Raw genomic sequence first — 10528 nt, 5'->3', positions numbered from 1 at the left:
AATTCAGCGTAGGCACATCAAAATTAAAACTCTGCGCGTCCGAAAAGCTCAGGAGTTGAAGCGCAATCTCCAACCGTGAATTGAGGTTCCAAGAGTCTCCGATGTTTCACCAGATGGATAGGATGATTTGTCTTGTTGGAATAAGATATGATTTGAAGGAACAATTTGAATTCAATTAGTGGTAGTAGTAGTTTAGCAGTAGTAGGAAACAAAAACAATAGGGTATTTTTATCGTTTCCTTATCTCTTCGTTTGAGAGGAGACTAGTCAATAGTTAGGAGGTATTTTTTCTCTCCCTGACAAGAAACAAATAAACGTTTTCTTTTCTTCTTCATCGCAATTGGAGAATGGCCGCAGGGATTAATTCAAATATTTTGATGCATGGCTTTTTCCATTACGATGAACTAAGCTTTTAATTCTAGTCAAGAAACAACGGAAGACTTGGTTCATCTAAAATTGTGAAATCGAATTAATTATATTTATTTCTTTTATTTACTGATATTCGTATGTCCTCTGCTTTAATTTCTTATGGCTATTATGTTGTTTGAATATCAAGAGCGCCCGATATTTAATGCAATCTAAAAACCTAAAATCAATTAGAGTAATTAAATCCGTAATTGTTTAATTGCTTTAAACTAGTGGTAACTGGAATGATTGGATTTGTGTCAAGGGGATATATGAGATAATTTAAAATAACCCTTGTAGCGTGTTATTTGATTAGAACATGGCTTCTTTAATTCTTAAAGCAATTGAGAAATTGAACTCTAAGGTCATACCTAGGGTTATTTCTTGATTAGGACAATGGTTAACGGTCGTACCTTAACCACCAATACAATAAGAAGGAGTTGATTGTCATCGATTGTTTGGAAGTTATAACTTATTTATCAGTGAATAATGAAATTATCATTGCATCGATGATCAATTGAGTGAATCATTTCCGAAGTTATTTCTTGACTAGAGTTTATTTATTATTATTTCATTTTTAATAAATTATCAGTTAGGCCTTTTATTTGAGTTGTTTAATTATTCCCATTTTTATTAAAACCCCCTTATTCTGGACTCTAAATGAAACAAATTTTCTCAAGTCCCTATGGATTCGATCTTGTTCATTGGTATGTACAAAAATTTGTATTTTATTTGAGTAGGTGTTTATTATTACACAGATTCGACACCTGTCAAAAGTGAGATTGTGTTCATTTCTAGCTACTCAATGATATAATCACAACTAAGATATTGCAGTTGTACAAACCTAGGATGATGCATCCTCGATCTTTCGAAGGATATCAAAATTTGTTAAACAGCATATTTAAGGTAATAAAAAGGCCTTGAATCTGTAGTAAATCTTCTAAATTCTATTGTAATTTGTTTTCTTTCTGAAAATGTATTATTAAGTTCTTTTTCACACATGTTCAATTGAAAATTTTGTGGAATTTAATATCTGAACAACTCCTTTTAAATTAAGTTAAAAAAAATGTTGAGATCAGATGATCCAAAAGCCAAAATCAAGAAAAATAATCACTTCGCTGCGAAGAACTTGAATCACATTAATAAACCAAGAAACCACAGTGGTAATAAAATCTTTCAATTGAGTTATTGAAATTTTCTTTATCAAGAACGATAAAAATATAATCTCTAACTCTTGGACAATTACACTTTTAAGATTGATGCTGGTGCAAGCTTCATGATAGTGTGGAGCAACTTCGCAGGGGAATAGACAATAGTTGGAACAGCTCCTTAGAATATGGGATTTAGGGCCTCTAATTGCTTCATACTATATATGTAAGAAAATAACTGATATATACATTAAAATATCAAATGAAAACACTAATACAATGACGCGTAAAAATACAACTTTTAATACAGGGACTAATAGAGTTTTGTTATTATTATTTTGATATATTAATCTTTACATTTGTTATTTTTAGCGTCTGTTTCGATAGTTTTAATTCATCAATTAAATTCTAAGGATAAGGGGGTTCAATTTTAACTCATGTATGTTTCTTTGCATTTTGATTTTCTCATTCTTTAAAAGTAAAATAAGATAAATAATTGAACTGGAGAACTATAGCTATGTTTATTATTTTGTTAAACAATTTTCAATATTGGTAAGAAATTATTTTTACTTGGCATCGATATTCTCGTAGAAATTATTGTCTCTGTCTTGGTCAAAACGTTGGTTTCTATTGCCGACAGCAAATCTGAGTCTCCCTGGAATTTGCCGAGGCGTCGATCGTACTTGAGATGATATTCATCTTGATATGGGAAAAGAAGACAAGTTAAGCAGTCAAAAAGACCAAAACACTTCCTAATTTCTTGAAAAAGTCCACGTTACTACGATGTGCATACACACAACAACAAAACCATACATAATGTATTGATCCTTCTGCACGAAATTGTATACGATTTAGAGGTTGATAGTAAAATGAAGTTTTGGAGAAATAGGATGGGGTTGGTAAGACGTTTCATTTCATCTGTAACCGATAAGTCATGGGTTCGAGTCATCAAGGGAAGTAAGTGGAAAATCACTGTTGATCCTCTTATTATTTTTTTTAAAAAAAAGACTCCATCCTATTTTCTAATATTTTATCACATGAATAACCAATATTCTTTTTCGAATCGGCGAGAATAATCCGTAATTTTTTTTAAAGGAAAGGAGGCAAAGAATATATAATTCATACACAAAAGAGTTATTTACGTAGAAAAAGTTAAAAACTTTTGAACTCTGTTGAATAGATCAATTTTACAATAAATCCACAATCACAAAATCGTTGTAGTAGAAACTTTGATTTCAATTCAACGGTGTGATGCATGCATTAACCACATTTTAACATAAAAGAGGGTAGATAATGGTTACCTTTATATAAGGTTTCGAATCCTTCTTTGTCTTCACAAGTCGGTTGCTTGCAATCGGCTATTTGTATTGCATGTGTAGATAGAAAAAGTTACCCGTCTAATTAGCAAAACTTATAATAGTAGTTTCCTATTAAGTCAAGGAAACAGCTTATGTAATTTCACATTGCAAACAAGGAAATACGAAGATGTACTACTGTTACCATCTTTGGCAGCCAACAAACCCCCCACTTTCTTTAAATTAACCCTTTAATCACTTAATCTTGAGTTAAGAATTGATAACTTTTGAGAATGACAAACATAAAATAGCTTGATGGCTGCATAAGCTACGTATTATTTTCCACTCTATATATTAGGAAAGCAAACTCCACCTCAAACTTGAGGTCAAATATTGATAGGTAGACACAGAACAGAAGCAGATACCAGATTGTTAAAAATAGAAGATATACGTACACCACCACACATTGTCTTTATTCCAATTTAGAGAGGTAAATGCTCCACAATGTCAGATGTAACATGGCACTCTGTCACATCAGAGTGAGTCCAACAAAAAGTCACAAGCATGATTCTCACGCAAGTGAAAATTCTCAGTAAGGTTTCCTTGTGCAAGTAACTTGCTCCCCTTTCTTGACCCGGAAAACCTTGACAGTGAGATCAAAAGAATTCACCACGCCATGCATAGGCCGAGTAGACTTGGCTAGTTTCAAGATACCTGTTAGAAAGGTGTACCTGCATGCATACACTTGCAGATCTAGTTTCCAAAAAATGAAGCCTTCATATTTGATGAACAAGCGCCAATACTTGCTTTGATTAACTATTCCCAACATGGAACCTGGATTTCTGCTAACAGAGCCTAGCGGATTCATTTCCTGTAAGAAGAGATGTTTGTGGAAAAAGGACTCTTGTTGTCCACTTTGGTACCGTCAGGCATCAGAGAAAAGTTTTCTAGAACTGACTAGCAATTTGGTCTTTGCAAATATGGGCTTCAAAATGCAAATTTTCTGCACTCTTTGTGCATGAACAACATTAGGCTCTCTCAAGATCCCACCCAGCATTTTTGGTCAAACTTAATTGAGGTGTAGACAGATCATGAAGCATCTATCATTTGGCCAACAAGGCTCTTAGCGTGAGACGCTTTTCCAGTTCAACTTGCTTCTAATTTGTGTCTTGTATCTGCTGCTGCAATTGATTTATCGCAGAGTGCTTAATCAGTAGACTTGGCAATGCAAGTCTTGCAAAGTGACAAACTGGATTTTAACCATGTTCCCTGTAAAAAAGCTTCAGTACTAAGAGATTCTTCAGCTCTAAATGACAAGCATCTTTGAGTTCTATCAGGGTCATAGAAAGAACAAACAGTTTGGAGCTAATTAAGGCTGACTTAAGAAGGATATGTCTATGAAAAACCTCTATATTAGTCTCCCACTGCTTCAGAAATACTCGTGGCCTCTTTTATAGGTTCAAAATGGACCTTCTGGCAATTCTTATCCTGCATTTGCTACTTTGTTCTTCCATCAGCAGAAAGATGCATATAAAAATAAACAACATTTTGCTTAAGAAAAGGGTTGTGCAGGAAATCCTGGCGTCAAAGAAAAGGGTTTTGCTTTCTCTGTGTGCATTTTAGGAAAAAGAGTGTAGAGGGAGGCCTGTATTGCATTGACAAGGTCAAAATGCAGGATCCCAAAATAATCAAGCTCAGTAATACCAAAGCGTGTGATAATAGATAACGTCGCCTCCTTTATTTAACCAAACATGTGATAACATATACAATCTGATTACCAGAGACCACTGTCTCATAGGATTTAGTAAACTTACTACTGAAAGACTAAACATTCAGAGCATTATAAGGTAACCTTGCCTTGGCATAATAAAGGCACTTGTAGAGGAGACACACTAAAGCACACCTATAAATGATGCATGCTAGTGGACTGTGTCTGGACATCCAAATAAAATTTGTCCTGGAGACTGAAATAGAAATGATACTACCAAATCCAAAGTTTGCAACACTTAAAATTTCATTTTGTCAGCTAAAAGTTTCACATCAGGTCTTTATTAATGACCTTTTCAAATTTACCACTTTGCACTTAAGCATTCCCTTTAATATTATCTTTTCCAATTCCAATAATTTCCATATATGTTACAGTAGAAGTTCTCCAACCAACTAATGGCTCTAAATTATTTACAAATCCATACTTCTATAATTTACCACACTGTGATATAACAAGTCAGCTATAAAATGTACTTGCTCAGAGCAAGTCAAAAGTTTGGTCTACCACAATATAACATACTTAAATTGTCTCAAACAATAACATTAAGTGTCACAACTACATCCAATATCTAAGTACGAAGTACAACTGAGAACTGGGTGAATGCACTTGAGGTAGAATATCTTCTGTACTTGATATACAAGTTTCTTCTGTAAAAATAGAAAACAGGTTCATGTACTGGTTGTCCAATGACATGAAGAAAAGAAGAAAATAAGTACAAGAATTAATAAAAATCAAGAACAAGAATAGCAGTTTCTGTACAACATAAATCAATGTGATTTTTCACCTAGTTGCTCAGAAAAATTCCTGATACATGGAGATCAGACATCATCTAGCAGTCTAGAATTTTCAAGCCTTTTTTATGGATATGGTCCAAATCAGGTCGCTGTCAGAACACACAGTTACAATCTCTCCTTTAGCAGTATTTGACGTGCTGATTAAGCCACCAAATTTCATCTCCGTGTTGCCTAAAAGGAAAATGTTCATCAAACATAAGCTTTTATACTCACTGTAAATTATAGCTACAATGAATACGTTACAGACTAGAAACCGGCAATTAGAACAACACAACATAGATAGCCATAGCCAATAAATCAAAAGGAATAACACAACCTTCCCCTATTCAGGAGATTTATGCCCAAATTAATTGCTTCTGTACAGTGACAATATGTGGTTGTGACAATTGACAAGTACCAGCAGAAGCATCAAAAGATTAAAACAACCACGCTCAGATGTTAAGAAATAAAATCAATAGTATGCAAATGATCTCGAAATACTCACGCAGATCCCACTGCAGGCCAGTTGTCGTCGTACTTTGAGATGGCATACCAAAGGGAGCAAGTCCACAATGTGGGCCCTCAATAGAGGGATTAATGTGGATCTCATGATGATGAGTCCCAGGAAGAAGTTGGATGAGGCAATCATCATTCAGAAGAATTATACGCATGCTTGAGAAGTGATATAGTACGTTGATGTTTCCAATCTCATGGTCAAACCTCCCACCAAGTGCCCCAACAACAAGAATGCACAACTGAAATCAATCCAGTATCAATCTAAGACACAGAAGTTAAAGTATCCCTTGAAACAGAGATGTTTTCAATGCCCTGAATCCTGTTAAATATTGGGAACGAAAAGAACAAACAGCCAACATGCTTCATATTGCAGATTCATTTTAACATTCATGCTGTTAGGTTTGAAACTCAGTCTTCAATTGTTTTAACCCAAAAATTAGAGTTCTTGGTGCATGGGGAACCACGCTGCTTCCCCTCCCGAAAAAAAAAAAGACATACCATGTAATAAAGAAAAAAATTGCAGAGAAGATTAGTGCAAATTTCATGCAAATGATGATATAGACAACCAAAACATCAGTAGAGGAGTTCGAGTTAACAAAACTTTCGTACACAAATCAGAAAATTCCAACAGAAAACTAGACTCACATTTGACTTTTGTGGATCTGATAAGCCATGGATGTAGATCACACATTTATGCAAATCCGTGGTGTCCTGATCATAAGAGGCATCTATTATGGCAGTACCCTGCATTTGATTAGCAATCCAAACATTGAAAATATGATTCTTGAAACACTCAGGCAAGTAAAATGCATGTAAGATAAACTACTAAAACCCACATATGAACAAACACCTTGAACAATCTTTGATTAAATGCAAACTGACATTTCCGGTTCATTTCTACGCTTACCTGAACATCGCTGCAGTTTCTTTTACCAGAATTAACTTTCCTTTTGATAATTCTGCTAATAAAGAAAGAGTGAGAACCAAATCATGCCTGATTAGGCCAGTTCCATTTACCTCTTCTGGCTTCGAAGCAATTTGCAAAACCACAGACCATATGGTTTTTAAAATTGGATTTTGTGAGCAAATGAAATATGGAAAATACCTCAAGGTATATCGTGCAGGTTAATTCTAATCCAATGGCAAGTATGCAATTAAGATAAAAGCTGTAAGAATTTGGCCACTGCTAGTGCTGTGCCAGTTAGACGGAATTTGGCAAAGAAGAAAAGAAGTATACGTGTGGGTCTGTGGTACTATGAATAATTTTACAATTTGCAATAAAAAGGCAATGCTTGACTAAATAACCCACATTAACTAGTCAATTTTGAATTTTATATCTATTGCACATTTTTACTTATAAAAACATGATTTTGCAGAGAATTAGCAGCTTACCAGGTTTGAATAAAAATCTACAACCTCAGTCCTGACAGAATCCATGTCTCCCTTTATTACATCTGGCTTGTACCTTAAAAAAAAATAAAAATCCAAGCATTTGAATTCAATACAGCAACCTTAATTCAGCCAAACTTAAAATTACTCTTCCAAAAAATCCATATAGAAATTTTCAGCCTGATCAAGCATTGAACACTATATATATATATATATATATATATATACACGCGCGTGCGCGCGCACACACACAAAGTCAAAAACGCAAGAAATTTGAAACAAAGGGAGAAATGAAGGTTTTTAAACATTAACATCCCATAAGAACTGCAAATTTTAAAAGTTGGGAGCTGCATACTTCTTACGGACAGCAACGGCGTCATCTTGCGGAAAGAACTTAGGCAATTCATCGAACAGTCGATTGGCGCCACCGTCCGCACATACACGAAGTTGAGCTGCACAAAGCAAAGAATCGTTATAAGCATGGAGGAGTAGAAGAAACCAAAACGGCGTCGTAATCAGGTTACAGTAATAGTAGTAGTACTTAATTACCGTGGCTCCACAAGAGGGGAGTCATTCCAGGGAGACGCTGGTTAAGGATGATGAGAGCGTACTTTCTTGGTCGTGAAGTTAAGCCGTTGATATTGTCGGCGGCGGCAGCGGCGGCGGGATTTGGGAGGAGAAAGTTGGAAGAATGAATCATCACGTCCATGGCTAGACTAACTTGCTCCGCCGCCGTCCCGGCAGCTGAAGCCGATTGACTACGCTTTGTGAGCGAGGAATATGCAGTTTGGTTACGGCGGGAGAGGGAAACAGAAAAGACGATCGACTCCGTTATCTTTCCGCTACAAGACAACTACCAGCATATGCCGATCGCCGCATGCCCAATCCCACATTCCGGGCGACTCTGACTTTTTCTCTATACAGTGGGAAAAGCAGAGTGCAGATCCTCTATCCAATATTTTGTGTCCAATTTCACGTCCAATGTGAAATTACGTAATTTCACTTATTATATCTGCTGATGTAGCAATTAAAAATAGGTGGCTGTTTGGCTGCCTTATACTTCTTTTTATTTTTCTTTTTTGGATTTCCTTTGTTTACACAACTTTGTTACAATTCCCATCTTTTTTAAAACATTTGAAATCCTTAATACTTTGTTTTAAAAAAGATGGGAATTGTAACAAAGTTGTGTAAACAAAGGAAATCCAAAAAGAAGAAAGAAAAAGAAGTATAAGGCAGCCAAACAGCCACCTATTTTTAGTTGCCATATCCAGATATAATAAGTGAAACTACGTAGTTTCACATTGGACACAAAATATTGGACAGAGGATCTGCTCTCGAAAAAGCACCCCCATAGGTGTGCAAATTAAGAAAAAGTCAAACAAATTTAAATTTAGTTGTTTATATTAAAATCAATAGAAGTAAAAAAAAAAAAGTAATGACAATGACTTTTTTTGACAAACAAATAAAGAAACAAATAGAAGTTATTGGGTGTGGGAGTTATTAGAAGTTGCCAAATTAGAAGTTATTGGAAGTTATTAATAGTTATCTTTAGTAAATTTTTACTTTTTATAGGGGTAAATTTTTTTAAAAAAAATGACACAAAATTTTAATACCAAACTCCCCCTCACACTCATACATAGAAAGATGCGTGTGTGTGGACCGTTAATATAAATGATTTTTTTAATGAGTTGTAATAAAAGTAAGCAAATTGAAATTGTGTTTAGATTTTAGAGACTGCACCTATATATTTTTGAAAATTGAAATTTGATCAAAAAAAAGTTGAACTAAAATTTCATTTTGATTAAAGGAAAAGAGAAAAAAATAAAGAATATATTGTCATTAACTGATAACAACCATTCAATTTCGATCACTACTATGGGTTAGGGAATGCCTGGGAGATCATATGCCACTTGTAGAGAATACTCGTCTTTATCAATTAAATTAACTTGTGTTAGTATAAGTGTCACTGAGTGCTAGGTGGTACACTCAAGATATCATATAGTACATCCATAGAATTATATATCTCTTACGCCTTCAAGCCCTTACATTAGGCACTTATCCAATTTGATTTTATTTCTTTGAAAAAAGTAGGGTTAATTATATTTACCTTTCCTAAGATTTAACCAAATAACATATCAAATTCTAAGGAGTAACCAAATAACAAACTAAATCTTGACATTTAATCAAAGTATAGTTAGACTTCTCAAAATTTGAGTATGTAAAGAATACACCCCTTCAATTAACTCATGCCTTCCCTTCAACTTTCACTAGAATAATATTGGCTTCGTATGAATTAGGTGCTTTTAAAAGTGTTTTTAAAATATTACACTATAACATCATGAAAATTTTTTTTATTGTAATTCTTTGTTGGAGTATTTTTAAAATTTAAAATTTTATTGAAATATTTTTTAAAATTTAAAAATAACACTATTCATCACCATCTACCAACACCTACCACCATGGCCACCTCCTTTCTCTTCCCTCTCTCTTATCCTTTCTCTCTTTCTTCCTCCCCTTCCTTTCCTTTTTTTCCTCCTCTTCTCTCCTCTCCTCCCGTTCCATCCCTTCCCTTTCCCGACTAGATCCCCTTCTCCTCCGTCATCCTTCTAGTCGCAATGGTCTCAACCAAAGAGAGGTCAAATTTGGTTGCGACTAAAAGGGCTTTGGTCGCAATCAGAAAAGGTAAGGGAAGGGGAGGAGCTTTAGTAGCAAGAAAGATGCAAGGGAGAGGAAGAGTGAGGAGGAGGTGGAAGGAAGGGAAGGGAGGAAGAGCAAGGAGCAAGGAGGAATAAGGGGGAGAAAGAGGGAGATAGAGGAGAGAGAATGAGGAGACAGAGGGTGATGGCGGTGGTGGATGGTATTCTATGGTGATGGTAGGAATTATTTTATTTTTTAATTTTTTTGTTCGGTGTATTTGAGACAAATAGTTTGTGGAAAAAAAACAAACTTTGCAAACCCGCCATCGTTTTGTATGGTTTCTAAAATATTCATTGTTTTTCTTATGTTTTTCTTTATTCCCCAAATCCATCTATAGTTTCAAACAGTATCATTGGGTGGTGGCAAAATTTTGGCAAGTGCTCTAGCCTTTGTTATTCACGCCAAACTAACTTAAAAATCATACAACTTGAAGAAATCAAGAAAAATATAAAAACCTTTTATTGTAACTCATGGTAGACATTTTAAAAGTTTTAGAAAAAATTGATATTTGTCTAAATATTCAAAACATCCATTTTTC

General features: G+C 34.7%; 1 protein-coding gene across 2 annotated transcripts; it reads right to left on the bottom strand.

The window, feature by feature from the left end:
• Window positions 1-5039: 5039 nt before the first annotated feature.
• Window positions 5040-8212, bottom strand: LOC113768231 (thiamine pyrophosphokinase 1-like). Of its 2 annotated transcripts, none has more exons than XM_027312501.1 (7): window positions 7843-8212; window positions 7649-7745; window positions 7297-7369; window positions 6550-6648; window positions 5894-6143; window positions 5400-5580; window positions 5040-5290 (listed from the first exon to the last, which is right to left on the bottom strand). In XM_027312501.1, exons 1-6 carry the CDS (start codon window positions 8000-8002, stop codon window positions 5462-5464), a joined length of 798 nt encoding a protein of 265 aa, XP_027168302.1. In that variant the 5' UTR covers window positions 8003-8212; the 3' UTR covers window positions 5040-5290; window positions 5400-5461. The 2 variants fall into 2 exon arrangements, with proteins under 2 accessions (XP_027168302.1, XP_027168304.1); XM_027312503.1 differs by having other exon boundaries at window positions 5040-5262.
• Between the last annotated feature and the right edge of the window lie 2316 nt (window positions 8213-10528).

Source organism: Coffea eugenioides, chromosome 4, assembly GCF_003713205.1.
Source record: "Coffea eugenioides isolate CCC68of chromosome 4, Ceug_1.0, whole genome shotgun sequence".
Lineage (NCBI taxonomy): Eukaryota > Viridiplantae > Streptophyta > Magnoliopsida > Gentianales > Rubiaceae > Coffea > Coffea eugenioides.
Note: the sequence above shows the minus strand (reverse complement) of the source record. Positions and strands in the feature narration are given on the sequence as shown.

Bases quoted from the DNA above. Each gene is read 5' to 3' on its own strand.
- LOC113768231 (XM_027312501.1), bottom strand. From the start codon at position 8,002: ATGGACGTGATGATTCATTCTTCCAACTTTCTCCTCCCAAATCCCGCC. The intron at 7,746-7,842 runs GTAATTAAGTAC...TGCTTTGTGCAG, and splicing joins TCCCCTCTTGTGGAGCCACG to CTCAACTTCGTGTATGTGCG. The intron at 5,581-5,893 runs GTGAGTATTTCG...TTTTCCTTTTAG, and splicing joins TGGCCTGCAGTGGGATCTGC to GCAACACGGAGATGAAATTT.